The sequence below is a fragment of the Lates calcarifer genome, linkage group LG6 (genome assembly GCF_001640805.2).
Source record: "Lates calcarifer isolate ASB-BC8 linkage group LG6, TLL_Latcal_v3, whole genome shotgun sequence".
Classification (NCBI taxonomy): domain Eukaryota; kingdom Metazoa; phylum Chordata; class Actinopteri; family Centropomidae; genus Lates; species Lates calcarifer.
Window position 1 is genome coordinate 12,865,071 of NC_066838.1, and position 22,389 is coordinate 12,887,459.

General features: G+C 42.7%; 1 protein-coding gene across 2 annotated transcripts; it reads right to left on the reverse strand.

The window, feature by feature from the left end:
• On the reverse strand, positions 1–22,061 carry cacnb3b (calcium channel, voltage-dependent, beta 3b). 2 transcript variants are annotated; one of them, XM_018666057.2, is made up of 14 exons: positions 21,286–22,061; positions 8,592–8,711; positions 8,335–8,457; positions 8,126–8,247; positions 7,821–7,873; positions 7,446–7,465; positions 7,143–7,223; positions 4,924–4,982; positions 4,598–4,698; positions 4,279–4,430; positions 3,935–4,030; positions 3,629–3,799; positions 3,474–3,521; positions 1–3,370 (listed from the first exon to the last, which is right to left on the reverse strand). In XM_018666057.2, the coding sequence occupies exons 1-13, from the start codon at positions 21,322–21,324 to the stop codon at positions 3,492–3,494; spliced, it is 1,167 nt and encodes a 388-aa protein (XP_018521573.1). In that variant the 5' UTR covers positions 21,325–22,061; the 3' UTR covers positions 1–3,370; positions 3,474–3,491. The 2 variants fall into 2 exon arrangements, with proteins under 2 accessions (XP_018521573.1, XP_018521572.1); XM_018666056.2 differs by lacking the exon at positions 21,286–22,061 and adding an exon at positions 12,459–12,525.
• Between the last annotated feature and the right edge of the window lie 328 nt (positions 22,062–22,389).

The following is a 22,389-nucleotide window of genomic DNA, read 5'->3' on the forward strand; positions in this document are numbered from 1 at the left end:
TGTTACTTAAATGTTGTTGTTTTTTATTCACCCCCTCTTTCAAATGTGCTATTGACAAAAGATGCACCCTGTACACATAATCATCAGACACTGTTGGATATCATTGATCTTGTCGACTTGTCAGAAACCACAGGAAATGTTGACATCATCATTAGACCAGACAGCTTGTTCAGTATTGGAGGTGGGTACAGCATAACGTTTAGTGCATTTATTGCATCATAAAGCAGACATATAAATGATAGTAGTGCAATTATACCCCATCATAACTGAGGAGATATCTTGATAGTCTCAGCTAGTGTCTCGTCAATGCTAGACTTTGTATTGCATACAGAATTTAGGCAAGTGAAACGCAATAGGAAATGATAATTGTAAAAAATTGTGCTTTGGACATCCAAAGAATAATTCACCTTTTGTAGAAATTTCCTGCAATAAAAATTAAGCAAACAGGAGGAGCTGAGATTATTATTATTTTTCTCTCTTATTGTAAGAAGGTACTGTGCTCTCTATGCTTCACCAAATAGAAGTTATGTATCTCAAACCTGGTCCTTCAGAAATGAATGTGGGTGTCAGTGGAAGCAATCTTCATGGTGGTCCTAAATAACTGCAGTGCATCATTCTAAAAAGAGAGGAAAATACATAGAAACACATGCTTTCTGAGGCGTTGAATATAGATTTGTGTACTGTGACTAAAACCCTTCTACTTCCTGACTGCATTTGTTGTTTCTGTGCAATTTGATAATAATATCTGCATGTCGAATATACACTATGTACAGTTGAAGCCATGATAATGCATACATGTGATCGGTTATGTACTGCAGGTCATGTTAAATTACTCTGACAAGTGAACGGCTCATGTGAGGATGGTCCTAAAAAGCCCTTCTGATGAAACAGGAATACAATATGTCATGCACATACATTAGATTATTTACATATGTGGTATGTTGTTAGCTGAGTTGTATAGTTTTACATGATAAAAGCAGAGGCATTAATGTAAGAATTTTAGTGCTTGTTGAGAAGCATTCATCTTTGTGAGTACTGTAAGACATAAAATGGAGGCCAATAGATGCTTAAATAAACATACTGATGGCGTTGCGAAGTTTGGATGAAGCAGACAAGACATTTAACTAGTCTTATGACTGGAAATTGTACATATTCATAATTGATGTAGATGTATATTAATGTATATCCTGCAGTTTGTTTGCAATGAGCAGAGAATAAGCAGTGGATACAAGACCTCGAATAACATAAATACACCACCAGAGGTCGCCCTCCATGTACTTATAAGCCTGTGCTACTCATGCTGATTTTAGCTGTTTATGCCAAAAGACGATGAAATGATTTACTAGGCTTATCAGGAAGTAAGCCTTCGCAATCTGTCGATGTGCTCAGAGAGAGAATGTCTGCAGAGATGAAGCCCTCTCAGTGTTGTAGCACATTGGTGTAGTGGAGGGTGGGTGTGAGGGTACACAGAATAGCTATCTCTTTGTCTCTGAGCAGCATAACTTAGACAGTCTACAGTCCACCCGATTTTGAGTTACCACTACACCACTGAGTAGCAGTGAAGTGTGAAATGAAAATTATAACAAATGATATGATAACAAAGGAAAAAAAATCCTAACTGACTTTGTGGCAATGTGCTAATTTTTGTTTGGTGCTAATTTCACCAAGAATCACATTCAGCACACTTGCTGAGGTAAACTTTAATTGTATTACTGACCTACACATCTATTCTCTTTGTAACCCCTACAGTAAATCTACTAAATAAGGTGTTTTGTGTTTCAAGTCCACTTGGAAAACTGAAGACCAAGTCATGTACAATATTAAATAAGTTATAAGAGTATGGTTAAACCGCAAAAGCACAGAGTGATTGTTCCAGTCTCATCTTTCAGTTTTACTTTAAAATCATCATTAGGAGCAGTTTGGTGTCAGGAAACAAAATAAATACCAGTTGTGCTAAAATTGCAGATTTGATACTGGAGCTATACATCTGTCAATACATCTGAAATCTGGTTATTCTACAAATTATATTCCTGGGTAGATCAAAATGTGCTTCTTTGGGATAAGAAAAATCATACTACAGTGCAGTGATTGACAAACAGTATGATGATCTGAAATGATTGTATGAGATTGACTAGAATCACATTTGAAGCCAAATGTGACTTGGTTGATTTGCCACCAACCCTCTGCAAACAAACCACAGTTATTGTAAATAATCTTTCCTAAGCCAACAGGCCAGCATTCATACATTCACGGCTGTGACAAAAGATGCATATAGACTGTTGATGTGCAACTCTGTGCTTATCATGTGTGGGTTCTGTATCGCTGTTGCATACAGAGATGTGATCAGCTATGTTGAGAGCAAAGATATGGATTATAGATAGTAGTATAGATAGTTACTGTAAAAAAAATAATAGAAGAATTTAAAAAGGCTACTGGAAAAACAAGGAGAGAAAATAACTGATATAGGAGGAAGAAAGTGTCCCATCACAGGTGACACCACATTGACTCTGATAGGAGGAACTGTGCCTTTGAGGAAACGTTTGGTTAAACTGGAATGACAGCTCAGAGAGAGCTGTAGAGATGGAAGACATACAGAATTGGTTTTCCGTTACTCTCTGCATTCTTTGGCCAGATTGGGGAGTCAGGTTTATCGAGAGGTAACCCTGGCAACCCATCATTGGTAAGCGTTTTTGTTTTGTGTTATACCGACAGCTTTGCTATGCTACAATACAGTATGCTAGCATACTGTGACTTCACAGGTGTGCAGTTTGTGTACAGTGTGAGCTGAATCAGCCTATCTGTGTCTAAGATGACCACTTCTTTGTGTCTGGACACACATGGGCTAGCTCAGCTTTGCCAGGTGGGATGGGGAGTGTGACTTCCAGTGTGAAAGAAGGGAATTGGAAACAAGGTCAAGGTCAGGGTGGGATGAGGGGTGAGGGAAGAGGGAGGGATGGTGTGCAGTAACTGCACAGCTGTACTGGTTTTTGTTACCAGTATGCATACAGCTGTAGAAAGCGGCCCTGAGTTGTCGTGTGGCGGTGGGAGCAGGGAGCTCTTGCCGAGGGGGCAGCAGTGAGGTGGAGGATCCTGTATCTGTTATGGTGCTAGGCAATTCTTCCTCCCCCTCCTCCTCCTTCTTTTGCTCCTCTCCCTGTTTTTGTTTCACCTCTTCCTCCAGATCACCAGCCTCCTGCTCTTTCCCTCTCGAGGGACTCCGCTCTTGTTCTCTTCTTCGCCCCCAGGTGTGGCCAGAGTAGGCGGTGGCTGGCTTTGGAGAAATAAGGGCTACTGCTGCCCCCTGGTGGCGCCCTGGTCCCTGTGCTCTATGACTTTCTAGTCTGACCCCAGCTGACAGCACAGGCTGCTCCTGTGAGAGAGGAGGAGGCACATTTTAAGATAGAAAACATTACCAGTACCAGAAACCAGAGACAAAAAGGCTGGGTAAGAATGAAAAACACATTTCCTCTCACCTCTGTCTGTGGAACTGATCATTCTATCAACTCTTGAGTCTCAGAAAACTAGTGAATGGACACAGGAGGCAGAAAAGATGTGATTAATAATGCAGCAAAGATGTATTTTTTTTTTTTTTTTTTAAAAAGAAGCATTAATTGAATGTTTGTCTTACCTGTTGGCTGGAGTTAGCTGAGGGTGGGGTGATCACACTTTGGTCCAGTAAGGGGTTAACAGGGGCAGAACAGGGAAGATGCGTAGCACGCCAGTAAATTTCCAGGTACTCCGCAAGGTGTTCACATGCATCGTCTAGCTGATTCTCATCCAGGATGACGTCAAACATCTCCTAATGAGTCAAAGATAGGAACACGAGAGATAATAAAGAAAGGTTATACCATTATGTGTCCGTAAAAGATCTGTGTGTGAATTTCAGGTCTTTTAAAAGCTTTTATAAGTCTGAGTTTTAGGCAGAATGACGTACAGGTGGGCACTGAGCCAGCTTGTCCCCTGCCATCATCTGCACGTTGAGGTGTTTGCTTTGTGACTTCCCTCGAGATTTGATCAGCCTCTGAAGAACCTATGAGATGAGAAAGAGAGAGAAAAACTCAGTCAGTAGCAGTTACATGGTTCTAATTTGATTCCCGTCATCATTTTCCTCATTGTTTTCTTCTTCTATTTAGTCATATAAAGCGAGTGCATCATGGTATGTCATGTTTGAACTGTTCAAAATGTTCCAGAATCACCCCTAATTTTAATAATAGTCAACAACAATACAAGCAAAAACAAACTTTTTAAATGAATTTCTTTGTGAAGTTTGTGTATTACTTTTGGTGATGACACTTTGACGTAGACGATGATGGGAGCCAGAGAAGTTTTGAGGAGCTGTGCTGGGTGGTTGATGGTGTCTGCGTCCAGGACGACCAGCTGAAGAGACTTGGCCAGCTCAAAGATCCTCTCTATCTCACTCTGTACCTCAGCTGTGAACAAACCAAAGACAGAGAGTTAGTTGTATAAAATGCGTCCAACAGAGCAACATCACTTACTTAAGTTTGGCACAGGCTTGACATTAAAGAAAGAGGAGGCATCTATTCTTAGCAGGTATTAATCTTTATTTAGCGGAAAAGATCAAAGACTTGTCACTCACCGAGACTGGAGCGCGTGTTGGATCTCTCCATTATGGCCTTCTTGTTCAGCACTGAGCGCTTCGCCAGTGACAGATCAGCAGTCACCCGTGTAATAGAGATCCTACAGAAGAAGCGTCTTATCACATCACATCCACAACTGTTCCATTTCAAAGGATGAGATGAACTTGTACTCTCTTGCAGCTAAAAATAAACCATCACCATCATGCGCCCTATCGACCATGAAAACGTGATAGGCAGAATCCCATGAGCAGCTCTGCGGCTCAGTCACATTGTAACTGTACACTGAGCTGCAGCTGTGGAGTGCAACACAGACAGCCGTACCCACCTGCCATCGAATCTGTGCTTTAGGAAGTCAAACAAGGCTTTCTGCATCATGTCTGTTACCTAGGCGACAGATAGGACGAAGGAAGAGTGGAGAGAAGTTAGGAGAGGCTATGCACACACACTAAGTCCATCTATTTAGAACTAATGTGCTATATATAAACATTTTATAAATGTTTTTAACACACTCTACTGCGTACATATATTATTACAGCACTGTAATTACATACTATATTGTCATTCACTATGTGTTTATACACCACCCTCTACTTAGGGACTCACAGATGCCTCACAGTAGGAGTTATAATTGTTGACAAATGCATTAATAAATACTGTTTATTAATACTAAACAGAACTTAAAGCAAAAGTGCTGCCTTGATTTTTGAGTGTTAGACATAACCAGTGATAAACACTAAAATTTATATGATCTGTTTTGTAAGTGTGACCTACCCAGAATAGCAGCAAAATACTTGCACAGTCTTTTGGCACATTCACATTTAGCACAATGTTACAGGGCTAAGAATACATTACAGTAAACATAGCCTTTCATTTTTACAACAATTACATTCCTCATGAAGGACAATGGCGTTATCACCAGAACAGACGGTAGATACAGATGGTGATGAGCACCGTTAAGGATGACATGGATAGAGATAGTGTGTGTTTGCTTTTTGTGTATGTTTTGCATGTACACAGTGAGGCTGAGGCGGAGCAGTCTATTTTCAAACAGTCCTGAAAAATGAATGGCCCTCAGAATAGGAGATGAAGCGTGCAGTAGTGTTGCTCTTCCTGGGCATGACAGAGAGATGGAGAAACGGTGAGAGGGGAAGAGAGGAAAAAGAAAGAGGCTGTGTTCAGGAACAATGGCGAGCAACTGAAAATCATGTGGACAAGAGAGACAAAGCAGAGGGAAAGAGGACGAGAGGGAAAGAGAGAGGGAGGCAGGCTGGCGTTCACCACTGGAGCATCCCCAAAGCACATCACCAGAGCGATACATAAATATTTCACACACACACAAAACAAACGGCTTGGCACACAGCCTGCGCAGTCACAGAGGAGAGAGCGAGGCAGAGAGAAAATGTTGAAGACATTCTGTTCAATTACATGCCTCACATTTCAGCATGTTCATCCGCAGATTCATTCGAAATTGCCGTATTCTAAGATGAATCGAGTTTAAATGCAACGTGTTTTCATACATCTCGTCCTGTATGCATTATATAGAGTTTAGTATAGGAGAATATCACATATGGTACAGTAGCTCATATAAAGGGGCGTACGTGCAGTTCTGCATCACTCAAAATGGATCTAAGATTCCTTTTGTGTCTGCTCTAATTTCATCAGGATGTGACTGTGGTGTTTAGTATCAGTGTTAATGGGATAATGGAGGCGAGAGTGATTCCCTTTAGATCTAACCAGGCAAGTCCATACTGGACCAGAAAATACAATCCAGATTAAACTGGAACAAACAAAGGCAGTCAGACGAGGAACAAAACAGACTAGACTGAACTCAAACGCTCAAATATGTCACATCTGCAGCTGGTGTTAACAGTTATTTTCATTTACTTTTTTGTTGTTGTTGTTGTTGTTTTTTTCAATGAATCAAATCAAGTCTTACTAACAATATAAGACCACATGTTAGTACCTCTCTGATTTAGGGCACAGCAGCACTTCTAGCTAAATGCTGACATCATCATGCAAATGCGCTCACAAGGACAGTGCAAAGATGCTGATGTGTAGCAGTTACATTGTTTACCAATGTTCACCATCTTAGTAAAGCATGTTAGCATTATTATATTTGATGATAAAAACAAAGAGCAGCTGAGGGCTGCTAGGAATGTCATCAGTGTTCTGAGAATGTCTGCATCAGATTTCATGGCAATCCATCCAGTAGCTGTTGAGATATTTTATTCAAAACTACAAATGTCAACTTTCTGGTGGCACTAAAGGAAAAATCAGGGATGACCAAAGTCAGTAGGATTCATCCTCTGGGTACCATGAATGGTTGAGCAAAAAATCCACGGCAGTCTGTCCAATAGATGTTGAAATAACGGTTAGTCTGGACCTAAGTGGTGATCCAACTGACAGAAATGTAATGGCATCCCTAGAGCTATTCTATAATAATAATAATTGGTTAAATCATTTCAGAATAAGATCCATACCAAGGCCATACACAAAGAGAACCATCCTATATTAACTGAACAGCAGTACTGATGGTTATCTCACCTCATATCCTTTCAGTGAGGGGCCCACCAGCACCACTGGCCGCATAGAAGGAACCACATCATATGGAGGAACATGTTCAGTCTGCACAGGCCACAAGCACAGACAGTGTTTGAAGGTAAAAAAACAAAACAAAACACAGAACATGTTGAAGTGAGTTTAATGACCAATACAGTTAAAAGAATAGAAAGTAGTCTCTCTGCATTTCACTAGCCATGTGCAGAGACATAAGTATAGCAGTATCCTTAGATACATGTGAGAAATATGAAGCGATGCACAGAGGAAGAGGCACAGTGACAAACATACCTGTTTCTGCTTCTGCTTGGCTTTCAGAAGAAACAGAACGAACATTAGGCAAGAGGGAGAAAAGCTATGGCTCTGGCAATAAGTCATTACTTCAGAGGAAAATATTTGAGTTGCATGCATGTCATGCCTGGTCTGTAAACTTAGGAGGGCTGGTCTCAAGTCAGTAGTTCTCTCACATAATCATTAAACATAGTTTCATGTAAAAGGCTAAGTGTGCTGTTAGGATGTTTATCAACACATTTTATTTACTGAAGGGGAATAGTTTAGCCCAGGAATAGTCTCTGTATGTAAATCTAACCCTGTGAAAGCATGCAGTCCCAGTAGCGGCAGAGCAGACAGACACAGCAGCAGCAGGACTCCTCCAGTCTCACTTACCTGCAGATGGAGGGGTGGACCTCCAGCCTCCGGATGAAGCGTTCCCTCCTTTCCTGTGGAGCAACATAATGCAAAGCTTCATTATGCGCGAATCCCCTCAGGAGGCAATTTAGTGAGAAGGACTTTTGAAAACAGAGCAACACATGAGCAAGAACTAGTTGTGTCGAAAAAAAAAAGTTTTCAAAGAGCTTGCGAGACAGGAAGCTGGTAGAATTAGGGCAACAGAGAGAGACAGAAAAGCCAGAGACAGAGAGACAAGTAGAGGAGAGTTAACAGAGATCTCTCAGAGCTGTGTGACCTCTGACCTTGCTGCTGCTTTCTGCTCTTGTTTTATCCTCATGGCTTCCAGTTTGACTGGGCTTGGGATGAAAGTGATGTCTGCCCCTTCCTTCACCAGCCGACCAATCCACCAATCATTGTTGTATTTCTGCATGACATTGAAACACGTGTTAAATGACTGAGAAGTTATGCTGCAAACACGACATGGCTCAACTTAATGCGGAAGGCCTCTCACCTCTTTTATGTGCAGAAAGTCTTTGGTTTCAAAGTTAATAGCAGCACCTTGGACTGGACAATCTTCATCAAGGGCTCCACAGTAACTCACATTGGTTTTCACTGCAAATGCTACTGGTTTAGACTGTTGAAAGACAAAGAAAGTAAAACAATATGAATGAGATATATATGCGAGTCAGTACATAACACGCTGCTCCTCAGAGACTCAAGGTGAATTCAAGAGCAAGCATCTTGATCTTTGACCCTCATGTTTCTCACCTTGGCTCTCTCCAGCTGCAGCTGAGCCTGGCGCTCGGCTTCACGCCGAGACGCCTCCTGGTCCTCCTCCAGGGACAGGTCGGAATCAGAGGGTCGACTAGTGTAGGAATCGGCTGAACCCTGAAGGAGAGGAGAGGAGAGAAATAACTGTTACAGCCCAGGCAGAGAGCAGTTAAATCAATCACAGTACAGCACCTAACACCTCGTAGCAGCTGTTCACAATTACTCATGATACAGTAACTACTGAATCATAGCGAACAGCTCAGACGCAGCTCCAGACAGATCACCTACATCTCCCTCTGTGTCCCCAATGCCTCCCTCCTCGATCAACCTGCCTCTAAACCTGCCTGTCCTTTCCTGAAGCTGCGTGATCCAGCCTGCAAGTTCCTGCAGCTTTCCAAAGCAGCCCTCTCGGGGGAACATGTGCATGAGTACAACAACAACACCGACAACCAGTAGAGCATTGTTGTCTATTTATTCACTCAACCAGGCACACCAGATGTTGGCAAAAGCCCAGAGTCTTCAACCAGGAAAACAAACTAACATACAACTCTGATGAGAGTATTGATAATACAAGATAATGCTACAATGTCAAGCTCTCAGTCCATTTTTGTCTTGTCCAGATTGGTCTGCTTCAACAAGGGATGTGGTATAACTTGTGTCACCAGGCAAACTAATTTTAATTATATGTTTTGAGTTTGAAGTTTGGACTCTTTATTACCTGCAGGTGTGAATGTGAGCGTGAATGGTTGTTTGTCTCTACACGTCAGCCCTGTGATAGACTGTTGATCTGTCCAGGGTGTACTCGGCCTCTTGCCCAGTGTTAGCTGGTTTTAGCTCCAGTCCCCCCTGTGACCCTCAAAGTATAAGCAGTATAGATAATGGATGGATGAATGGAGTCTGACGTTTGTGATCTAAATTTTAAAAATTAAACGCATTTTCAAGTGTTATGCAAACAGTTTTAAAGTTTCTGACATATGTTAGGAAACATTTTTGTGACAGAGAGTATGATTTATAATTTAAAAGTTTGTGGCGACAGCCTGGCATTCATGAAAACTAATAGTTAATTCAACTCCCTGTAACTCAGACATACTATTGTATAAACTATACTATACTGAATCACAACATCGGCTGCATGCACATTATAACATATAAAATTATAACATATAATTTACCTTTATTTGGCTCATTGCACAATTCTTACTCCTTAGAAAGGATTTAAACCAGACAACAAGAAAATCAATTTGATGAACAATGCAAAAAAGCTGTCTCTTTTCTATGATACACTGTAATAGAAAAATAATAAAAACTCATTGGAGCACACATACAGTACATACAGATACAGGACCTGTAATATAACAACTTTACTCATAACACACTTAAAATCATGCATGTAAACTTTCAGTCTGATAAAACTCTCACAAAGCTCACCTAACCAGATCCTACATTTGTCCTCTCACTCCATCAGCAGCCTACTCTTCCCCAGTGGCTGCAGTCCCAGCTAGGGTGCAGGGCTGGAAGACAGGAGCACCCACATAAGACAGCCAAATATAGCTCCATAACAACGTCATCCTTCTTTTACCCCCCTACCTGTCTCCTCCTCCGCCTTCTACTCCTGCTCTTCCCTCTTCTCCCCCCTTCCCTCCTTTGCTTTTTTCCCCCCTGCCCTCCAAAAAGCTGTTTTAGCTCAATCCAGAGCAGAGAGTGTGTGGATATCATTTAAATATCAAAGCTTGCCAGAGGTGGAGCAGCATCTGAAGAGTCTACCAGCAGAAGAAACAAAAACCTAATTAAAGCACATGTGTAGAGGCCTGCACACTGAGGAGAAGGACTGAGTTGATCTGGGGAAATATCTATACATTGTTTTCTGATCCCCCAAAAAACACATATAAGAGGATGCTACAAACATGTCCCTTTAAACATGAAGCAGAGGGCACCCAGTCCCTTTCTCTTTGTCACTGACCAGCACCCAAAGTCCTTTGCTGAAGCATCACACTGCTCTGCTTTTGAGTTGTGCAGAACTTGCAGAAATTTCAAGGACAGATGCAGAGATTCAGATATTAAGGATAACAACAACAGCCTGAGAGTGGCCTCTGCTGTTAACAAGAGCGTTGGCTTTATCAGAAAAATGCACTGTACTGTAAGAACATTTCAGTGTGAGTGAGTTCACATAAACACTTGACATTTACAGTATATTTTGTCACTGGTCACTGTGTGTTGCCCCATACACTACTACGACTATATATTACCATATACCATATATATTCATAAATTCTATTTATTAATTGTTGTTAAAGTTTTGAATGAACAATGGCACATAAACCTGTGTGGCCTTGGTGTTGCTGCGTCTGCTTCCATCTCACCCTCCTCAGTGCTTTTCAACTGCGTCATAGGTGCCTGACATTCACATATTACAGACAATTACAGTGCACCTTGCTGGAAACTCTGACACATCCCATGGTGCTGTGTCATTCAAAGCTTATTCTCAGTCAGGGAAATTTCAGACCCTTGCCTGTTTTGTATTTCTCTCCATGTGCAAGGATGAAGAAGCCAAATATATGAAGCCACCTGGTGGTTAAAGATTTGAAATAACTAAGCATATTTCATGCTTATTGCAGGCTCTAAAGGGCATTTACTTTTTCAAAACTTTTAATATTTTTAGCTTCACAACCAATAAGAAGTTCAGAAGTGTAGAGGAAACAGTAAGGAAAAACTAGAGGGAAAAAAAGGAAGAAAACCTGTAACATGGTAAAAACTAAGCAATATCATCAGATTCAACAATATATTTCAGCACAGTATGTTCAGTGTATCTTTAGACAAACTCACTCTGCTTCATTGCAGAGCTTTAACTCTAAGAAAACCCCCTGCTGCTCAACACAAAACACCGGGATCAGTAGTGGAACCTAATATAATCACAGACATTCAGGTCTCAGTGTTGGAACATGAATGTGGGAAACTCACAGCCCACTGTGTTTTCTGACCGTTTTGACTTTTAAAACAACATGCACTCACAGTGCGCTTGTCTTTGTAAAAATTAGGAAATAAGAGAAAAGGAAGATAAGGAGAAATCCCTCACACACTGTAAGTCCTATTAGACACTGAAACGTGAGATAATGACTGCAGCAGTTGTGGGTTTTCACCAGCAGAGGGAAGCATGCACATTACAAACAACCTGCCGCTATCAAAGAACCAACTGTGAATGACACTTTCCTCAGTGCATGATTCAGTGGCTGGTTTGTCTATACTTAACCTTCATTTTTGAGTTGGAATGTACAACATGTGCGCTGATTAGATTTGCATCTTTCTTTTTCACAAATTGTAGCCTGTAGTCTATGCATTTTTGAAATTTCATAGTGGAGTCTAAGTGTCTGTTGCACCCAAAGCAGCATCATGAAACTGACAAAAACAAATGGAACCACAGGTAATGGCTCAACAACAGTGTTTAAAGGTGGGAACGACTTCATAGAGAGACAGGAGATGAGTCTAATAAAGCAACAGAGTCGAAAGCCATGACGTTCAACAGATGGGCCTCCTACTGAGGTGCAAGTTCAAAGCAGAGCTGCAAAGTAGCCTGTGCACAGTTGAGATTGAGAGACTGACAAACTGTATGTGTACAGTACAGTAAGCCGAGAAGATGAGTAGAAGGAGGGTGGGAAGAGAGGAGAAGTGGGGGGTGATGCTGGGAAAGTGAGTGAACCGGAATAGACTTCTGCTGAGATGAGAGTGAGAGGGGAGGAGAGAGGAGAAGATAAAAAAGCAGAGAGAAGATGCCTCAGAGCAGACAAACGGAGGTGTGGTGGGGGGGCTTGTGAATGAAGAGTTTGCATGCAGAGTGATTAAACAAAAAGGGGAGCATCAACAGCGTACCTTGTTACAGATGAGTCCTGTAGCGCTCGAGTCGGAGGCAGACATGATTCTGCTGCCAGCGCTCGCTTCCTCCCCCCCATTTGCACAGAAAAGGCGGAACCCTCCTTCCCTCTGCCCGTGGTTGGGGGGGGTGGGAGAGAGAGGGGAGGCGCGCTCAGCCTAAGTGCTTCACAGCTGACGTTGCTGCGCTGCTCCAACAGCCATTTCCTATACAAAATTGATGCTCTGACTGCAGCACTGGTGTGTACACACCCGCATACTGGGACAGTACAGTGGGTTTCTTCAGCTTTGAGCCAGCCCTCATGTAGGAAAAGGAGCTTTCCTCTGGTTTCATGCATCGTTTCCCCCTCCTCCCCTCTCCTCCCCTCTCCTCTCCTCTCCTCTCCTCTCCTCTCCTCAGCCCCCGCCCCCATCCCCCTCAACTTCCCCTATGCCACAAATCCCATGTATCCCTCTCCGTCATCACAACCCTTGAAAGTTCTTTTTCCATACATTCCTCTTACATCAACTCCCACTTGGAGAGATCCTGAGAAAGTGACGTAAAATCAACCAGTTCCATGAGCAGGTTTGTCTGGTGTTTACTCTCGCACTGCAGAGTATCATTTTTCACTGGGCACAGACGGAACTTCTATAAATAAGACGGAACAAAGACTGAGCAGTTATGTAAGCCATGCTAAGTGTTGATAACAATAACTGAGCAAGGAAAAGCCAAGAGACAACTGAGCCTGTGGTTGTAATTCCTCTGCCAATTAGTGCTGTTTGGTACAAGTTCTCTCCGCTGAACAGGTGAACCCCCCCCCCGCCCTTCAGCAGCAACGCTGGCAAACACTAATATAGAGGGTGTACAGTTAGCAGAGGGTAACAAGACAGACAGACAGAGTGGAGGACATGAATGGGGAGATGAAGAGGAATAGGGGAGGGCAGGGCTGTGCCCGCCCGCCTGCCCGCCTGCCTGTCTGCCTGTCTGCCTGCCCTGCACCATCCTTCTGACAGGAAGGTGATGCATGAGCCTACAGAACAGAAATGCAGCGGTGAGTCAGCAAGCAGCCATCTAGAGTCCATCAGATGTCTTAATAAGCCAGGAGAGAGGTCTCTATTGTTGGAGACAGCCTCGTTGTTCCTGGCAAACCAAGGGTTGCATGCCTGCTCTCCAGGTCGCCCCAGGCACAGAGGACCCTACTTTGGCGTCCATTATACTGGCAGCGTGCTCTCTCTCTCTCTCTCTCTCTCTCTCTCTCTCTCTCTCACCCTCATTCAACTTTGGCTGCTTAAGAATTAAGTGCACTCCACCAGGGCTTTTAGCAAAAAATGTCTGAGGGCTATATTTCTGCGTGGCTTTTTAAAATTAAAGGGAAGCAGGCAGGCAAGCACACACACACACACACACACACACACACACACACACACGCACAAATTATTGTAGTCAGAGCAACTCGCTCCCTCAGATGCCTCTGGAACAGAGAAGATAGGGTGACTATTTTCATCGTTAGCGTCGTGCATGAACCAGCCATTGAGCAACACAGCCTTTCAAACAGTGGGAGAGGCCGGGGTGGGGGGTGGGACACATAAGAAACAAAAAGAGAGCTATAGAAAGAGAAAGAGGGGAGCAAAGGACAAAACATGGCTGTATAGCAGATTTGATTGATGGAGCAAGAAAGAAAGACTTTAAACTCTTAGAAAAATGTGATTTTTTTTTGTAAATATTATGTCATTTGTCTGTCTCGCCAATGTTAATTCTTAAGGCTCTTTATGTTGCATTGAAGTGAGAGAGACAGGATGAGAAAGACGAGGGGAAAAAGGTGAGAAGAAAACAGAGAGACGAGAGAGAAAGAAGAGTGGAGGAAGAGTACATTATAACAATAGGACCAGAGATTAACAGCAGAAGCTTTTTTTTTTTTTTTTCTTGCTGTTCAGTTGATCTAAATATAGCTCTCCTCTCCTCTCCTCTCCTCTCCTCTCCTCTCCTCTCCTCTCCTCTCCTCTCCTCTCCTCTCCTCACACTCCTCCCGTCTCATGCTGGGGTTGACAGTGGGGAGAGGATAGTGGAGGGATTGTCAAAGTTCACTGAGTTTTGATGAATTCCCTCCAGAAAGAGCAAAGAAGATCTGAGACTGGCTCAGCTATATTCACTGATGCCAGATAGCCCATCTGAATGTGAACTAAGTGCCTATATGGAGAACAAGAGCAGACAGCCGCAGAGGCTTGTCTCTGTTCGGTCTACAACATGTACGCTGTCTCTGCAGTGATGCTGATGGTTCATTTTTCTTTTCTTCCCTCTAAAACAATAATATTACATGTAGTGTTCAGTCCTCAGGGTAATTTGATGCAGGTGTTCTTCATAATGTTTCTTTTTTTAGTGCTTTTCACACAGGCCTTCACAATCAAAGAGCCACACAAAGACAAAAACTTGTGTGAGGTGGGTGTGGACAGTGGTAAAAGTGGAAACATGTCTCACAAATAATTCAAAGCTTAATGTAATTTGTTAGCCATCTTATATTTGGAGCAATGACATGTGATAATTCTCATCAAGACATGACTTTTTTTATAACCAGTGCTGATAGTACCTGATTTTTTATGTTGATAACAAACAAATAAAATGCGAGCTAACATAATGATTTAAATCTGTAAATATCTGATGAAACAATACACAAAATAAACAAGAGTATGAGTCTGACCAGGCGTTCAATGCCAAGTTTCAGTCTTGACAATTTTGCTGCTGTTTTTGATGCCTGCTGCCACAAAAACATTTTGGTTGGTACAAAAAAGTATTAAGGTTTGATATACCCTGGATCAATCTAAGGTTGTTTTTTTTTACCGCAGAGCTGCCCAATGCAACCACACTCTACTGTACTGTAAGCAACTGAGAAGCTCTGCACCAACTGGGAACTTTCTCAAGAAAAGACAGAGTTTTCCCAACAAATTTTAGTGTTTTAAGCAAACAACCTTTGCGGTCACCTGCCCATGTCTCCAACCTTTTGACTTGTGAAGAGGCATATTACTATCTGTGTGCACTGGGAGCTGAGGCAGCATTACAGGCAGAGGTGGATCATTCAGAGCCAGAGAGAGAAGGTCTCCTGACAGTGCAACCAGAGTAGGGCAGAGTGGATCAATAGGAGAGCCACCCAGATTGATACTCCATCCTGTCCCATCAGCTCCACCCTCCTCCTGCTCTCATGTTACCTCAGGATACTTTCTCCTTCTTCTGCCTGTAATGAGCCCTCGGCACATCCCGCAGCCTATAAATAAGCACTTCCGAGTCATTTCAACACACGCTACACAACTGCTTTCTCACCAAGTCCTCACAGTAACAGCAGTATGGAGATGTAAGAATAGGGGACATCTTGTATGAGCCAACTACAAAGAGGAACGCTGCTGATGCAACAAGGACAATGTAATGACATGAATCATCACACGGGGGTCGACAGCAGAGCTGGCACACAGTGGAGGGTGAGGAGCAGGGTGCAGCAGAGCCCCGGTCAGGGATCTCTATCTATCTTTCATCCACACTGTCGACTTGGCCTCACTGGCTATGCTGTGCATACTTAGGCTTTCATCCCTCCAGGGATCCCTCAACCTGACTTCACCAAACTGCTTCAAAGTGCAGAGAGGCTGGAGCTAACCCACATAAAGCTGTGTACCTACGGTGCAGCACAGAATGGCACAGTGCTGCTGCATCCTTCATTAAATCAGATGTGTTTGTTAGAAGCTGACCTGATTTAAGCTCTTGGTTTGAGTTAGGCCTAATTGGTGCGTCTTGACTAGTGGGCTGAGCAAACTGAGGGAATGTCAGACTTATCAATATGTAATGGTGCCCTACATAGTCGCACATTCCAGCTTTACATCTGAAAAGCAGTGCGTTTTTTTTTCCCCCAAGTTTGAGTCTTGAACATTTTCAGTCACTACACAGGGTTTATCTACAAAGCACAGATTGCAGATGATGCAGCCAAAAAAGCCAGATGAATAAATTGGAGATGTTTATAATGGTAGAATGGAGTGATTTCTTAGATAAGACACACCAGCCAAACATACAGATACCATATTAAAATATGGTCTTTATTACATTCTGACTGAATGTGTAATAATGATAATAAAAGACAGGGTTCCTAAACAGGAACTAAGAGAAACTGGAACTGGGATCTCAACATTCCCTCTCAACATTGCTGGTTCATCAAATTTAATCAAGGCATTGCACACTGATGCGCCAACACACACACATATGCGCGCGCGCACACACACACACGCACACAAAGCACTTTGCTCCTCACGGGACAGGCTTTTAGTGCTCTGTCTCATGCAGTATTTAATTGACCCCACACAGGAAGCCTAGCAGTCCCAAATGCACTCCTTCCCCCCACCAACAGAGAAAGCATGAACGCCTGCGAGTGCGCCCACAGCTTCCCACTGCCGCTCCTCTGTCACACAACTGCACTAAATGCCATTTTCTGCTTTAGTGCAACTCAGACTTTGCACAGAAATGTCAGTCGCTGAGGGTGAGTGAGTTTTGAACATAGATGGGAGAATTTGTTCAAGATGCTCGGATTAGAGAGAGAGATGAAAATTTGACATCAACACAATTCCTCAAACTTTCAGTCAAAATTGCATGAGCGCAGCTGAAAGATCTTCCTGTTTCTTCAAAGTAAAACCTATATCTGATCAAGTATTATTCCAAAGCATGTACTGATCTATTGTTAGGTTTCTAACAGCTATCAATGCAATTTGCAGCGAGGAGATTAGATGCGGAAGAGATAGTAGCGTACTTACTCAGTTGGAGGTAGGAGAGCACACTCCCCGTCTCTCTCGCTCGCTCTCTCTGCTAGTCAGTCATGGTGTGCTCTCTCTCTTGGGTAACACTGAAGTGTACTGTAGCGTGCTTGTAAGCAGTCTATCCCCTCTTTCTTTCTCTACACCCCTCCTCCCTCCCTTCTCCCCCCACCCCACCCTCCTCCTCTCTTATTCTCCACCACTCTCAGTACACAACCCTTTGCTACGTCAGTGAGTCTCTCTCTCTCTCTCTCTCTCTCTCTCTCTGCTCTGCATATCATCCTTCCCACCTCTCTCTCCTCCTCTCTTCCTTCATCTTCCTTCGTCCGGTGGGACCGTGGATTCACGAGCGCATGTTGAGTTCATTCAGGTCTCTATCGTGATACAAAGTCGACCTGGCAAACAAGATGACCATGTAATGTTGCATTGGATGACGTTGTGTCTTAGTGCAACAATCAAGCTTGTAAAATGTAAATTTCAGTCACTTATTGGGATTCTTACACACACTTGGGCATATGTTGACATTTGAATACATCCATATATAACTACTGAGCATCTCATTCCAAAACCATGGGCATCAATATGCTGCTACAACAGGCTCTACTCTTCTCTGCGCAGGCCAGTCAAGTGCCTTCTCAGAAAACATCTTTATGGTCTAAACTAGCATTGCGTGCTGTATCATTAAGATTTTCTTTAACTGAAACTAATTGGCCTTGCCAAAACCATTTAAAATGGCCCCAGACCAAAGCTACACACAAGTGAGCGGACAGTGGTGTCCACATACAACCACACTGTGTCACTCACAGGGGAAAATCTGCCAATTTTTTTTTCAGTCCTATCACAGTTTTCTTTCAGCCACTGTGGATTTCAACATGTCAGAAGCCAAAAGTTTAGAGACAGGAGAAAGTCTTATGGCGGTGAGGGGATATGGGAGCCATGTTAGTTGTCTCTGTTCGACATGTGGAGGCGTCCCCAGTGGAGCCCTCTGTTCACCAAGTGTGTTCTGTAGATGTCATGGCTGGCTGTGCTCTGACAGCTGCTCAGCTGCTGAGTGTATGTGTTACGGGCATGTACAGATGTGGATGTGTTTTTTTTTTTTTAACTGCATCCAACATCTCAAAAGAAGAAGGATGTAACTGCTCTGTGTGATAATTTGCACACAGAATGTCTTGCATTAGATACAGTGTGAAATAAACAACATGCATCTAAAGAAGGACCAGTCTGACGCCGTGAAACCAATGACTGTGGAAGATGTGAAAATCTCCAGCAAAGTTGGGATTCATAATTCATAGGATAGGTTGCAGGAAACAGTGAGGCGGAGTAGAAAAAAAAAAAACAAGAGGAGAGAGAGACAGAGGAGGCATCCATTCGAATTCTGCATGAGCAGAAGATGTGAATAAAACATGAATGAATGAAGGTTTGAAAGTTAAACTCCACGGTGCTTTGCACTGAGCGGTAGAAAAGCAGAAAAGAGGAGAGAGAGAGAGCAGCTTTAGGAGTTGCACCCAAGCATTGAGTGCAGATGTCTGTCAGTCTGTCCCATATGAAGCGCCTCCGTGGGCAGAGCTGCTGCTGCTGGTGCATTATGGATGAGGGGCTATTTTAAGGCACTGGGGATGCTGATTTTTGATTTTTGAGCAGAGGGAGATGACACCTGGCTGCTGCCAAATCCTTTCATGAGGCTGGTACGGTACTTGATGGGTTCAGACGTGCAGGTACAGCTTGTGTTCCGACGCAGGCCTGATCCCTGTTTGAAGTACGCATACCCGGAGGAGGGGGAGGTAAACAGACTGGTGGGATGCCAGTAAAGTGAGAGAGAGTGTCACCAAGCAGCTCTTCACTCACACAGTGTACTTTATGTAGTGATAAAGCACATGTAGATTACATAATATCTGCTTCACTGAACAGTTCATGTAACCACTACACAAGTTCAAGCTACCAATTTAAATAAATTTGAGACATTACCCCGCTTGATAATATGACACATTATTAAATTAGGCAGCAATGACTGTAGTATAAAAGGGGAGTGTAATGATTTAATTGATAGTGTTCATGTGTAAGTCACAGGCATGTTTAGATGAAGCTTCAACTCATGATTGGGAATTTGAGAGGGCAATTTACTGTATGAACCTTAAACAATGTGAAGTGCTCTTCATCCAGCTGAAATGGATATATGGTGCTGCCTGAAATTTGATTAAATAAAATAATCTATCTGAGATATTGACAAGACAAGATTTGGTTCCTTATTTTACACATTAAGGAACTCTGCTCTGGGACACTGCTCCTTCACAAAATAGAGGAAAAACAAAGACAAAATAAATGGAGAAAACAAGTGTCTCGTACCTCACTAAATGTTATGTACCACGAATAAAAGAGCACAAATCACACAGGTCATTTGCTGCTTATTTTCTAAGAGGAGATGTTTAATTTGAAGAGCTAAAGCAGCCTGACTGAGATGCTGGGGAGACTTTTAGCACTCCAGCACACAGGATGAATCTAGTGCAGAGACACAGAGACAGTGACTGGACCCCCTGCAGTTTGCCCACCAGACACACACTGAAGCAAGTGATGCAATCATCTAGCTTCCCCTCCAGAGGACCTTTTTCCCGGCTGGATAAGCGCTGGCAGCACAAACGGTCACAATCGCACGCGCTTTGACTTTTCCAGCACCTTTAACACAATCCAGACCCTCTGGGTGGGAAATAAGATCACAGAGATACAGATGGACGCCCCGATGGTGTCCTGGATGAGGGATTATCTCACTAGTGCGCCACAGTTTGTCAACCTTTAGCAATTTGTGTTCATCACGAAAGATACAACATCTATCTCTTTAACTATAAATCTATTTTGTAGCTCAAACCTCCAGGTAGTGACCGCATGTCATTGTAAGAAAATGTTAAGATGAAAGGTTTTGTGACTTTTTGGTCAATTATTGCACCGTTATTTCATCACACTTGTCTTCATACGAACAGAATCCTCTGTTCTCTATTCACCAGTTAATAAGTGAACTTCACTATCAAAAGAGAGTTGTTACATTTGCAAACATGGGATTATAATTTTGAGTCGTTTAAACGAATATTGTTACATGATGTACATGGATATTGCAATATCATTCACAGCCATTACATCATGAGCTGCTCCACATAATACAGTTACAGAGTGAACTAAATTTCCCCCTTTAATTTCAAGTATATCCGAGGCTCTTGGTCCTTAAATGATCTCTTTAGGTTGTCAGTGATGTTGCCTTCACTTGAGAAGATTTTTTAGCTTTACTGTAAATATTGTATTTTCCTGATGTCAGTCTGTGGTATACTGAGAATATAAATGACAGTAGGTATATAATATAATTTAGATCAGACTATAGAAGGATGTCAGTGTGAGTCAGTCTCAGAATGAAGGTGAGAGTTGACGTGTTGACAGACATAAAGAGACTATAAATGTATTTCTAATTCAGATAAGAGTAAAAACTGTTTTTTTTTTTTTGTACCACACTCTGATTGCATGTATGATATGTGACAAAATGATCATCACAGCCTTTACTGGAGTTTATCCTGAAGCAAAAATGTAATTATTTATCGCATGACCTATAAAACGATAAGGTGGAAGCACAGCAATGGTGGACAGCTATTTTCATCTGTTGCATCAGCTGACCAGTTCTATTCATTTGGTCAAAATGGTTATCATGAACATTTATTTAAACGCACACAGCAGCCCAAGCTCTGCTGTCCTTAATTTCTGCTGGCAGACTGACAGTACCAATGCACGCCGAGACTCCTGCACTCCGAAGTGAAAGATTCCCAGTGAGGTCAGCCTGTCTAGTTTAATTATCGGTGTCCCAGCAGAGACCTGCTCCTACCTTTACTGCTTGTTTATGCCTGAAGGTGCGGTAATAATATGAATATAATGATAATAATGATAAAGGGCTGCGCGACGCATGCAGCTTGGAGGGTTTGAAATCCCCCCCTCATACAGCACAGCAGCAATCGAAAATCTCATTCAGTCTTCAGTTACCACCACAACCGACCGGAGAGATGTAAAAGAAGAGGAAAACTGAGAATGAACCAACCTCGTTGAGCAGAAAGACGCTTGAATTGGTCAGGGACATCCGCAGTTAACGGGGATCTCGGTCACCTCAGCCCAACTTAAGTGGGGAGGGGGGGGGGAGAGAAAAAGCCACAGTTTCTTTCTTTCTTTCTTTCTTTTTTTTTTTTTTTTTTTTTTTTTTTTTTTTACAGTGGAGACATCAACTAGAGCCAGAGCACCGTGCCTCTTCCAAACATTTTCTCACAACACAAGAAGAAAACGCCTCGGCTGATATTCAAACGCTGCGTTGGGGATGTGATGCTCCGGCGGCGGCAGCAGCGGTGCTGTACAAAATCTCCAGTTTCTGGATTCACGGCATGATCAATGACTGGTCACAAAGCCATACGCACGGACACACGGATGGATAGATTACAGCTTTCGCGATAAATTATGCAAGACCTGCACTTTTCATACAGCCCCAGTCCCTCAGGATCCTTGTCGGATTTCTATTTTTGAATTTGAAAAGGCTACATGGTGATCAACTGTGAGTTTGGCATCAGCACACTTGAATCTGTGCCCTAACTCATTCCTGGACACGTCTGCTTTTGTTAGACTTTAACTGTATGTGTTTAAATCTACTAAAAATAAACAGTTTTTCTTTCCGGTGTGAGACTCAATGTGTTTTGACCCAGTTATTGAAAATGTTTCCGAGGCAAATGTGGCCGACGTTAAATTAATGGGATGACCTTTATTCTGTAACTTGTTGAAATGTCATTATAGTGATACATCAAGAGAGAAATGAAGTCTTTACGTTGTTACATATGGATCCATGCATCCAGTCTGAGAAGTCCCATCGTCTCTTTTTACTGCACTTCCAGAGGTTTGTTTTGTCCGGATGCTGTCTGTGGTTTTCAGACGTTTCGTGTTCTCTGGCTGAAGCTGTCCCAGGCAGAGAGGATGGGATGCAGGTCTTCTCGGTTTTCACTGATCCAGCACTTCGGCCCCCCTCACATCCTGTAAACGCCTTACACAGAGCCAATCGACCGCTGCAGACAGGTAACTTATTCCCAATGCCCAATGTCAAAAAGACAGAAGACAGTCACTGTAGACACACACACACACACACACACACACAGGGCCCATAAAG

Bases quoted from the DNA above. Each gene is read 5' to 3' on its own strand.
- cacnb3b (XM_018666056.2), bottom strand. From the start codon at position 12,503: ATGTCTGCCTCCGACTCGAGCGCTACAGGACTCATCTGTAACAAG. The intron at 8,712-12,458 runs GTACGCTGTTGA...CCTCTCCTTCAG, and splicing joins CAGGACTCATCTGTAACAAG to GGTTCAGCCGATTCCTACAC. The intron at 3,800-3,934 runs GTACGTCATTCT...TTGACTCATTAG, and splicing joins AGCTGGCTCAGTGCCCACCT to GAGATGTTTGACGTCATCCT.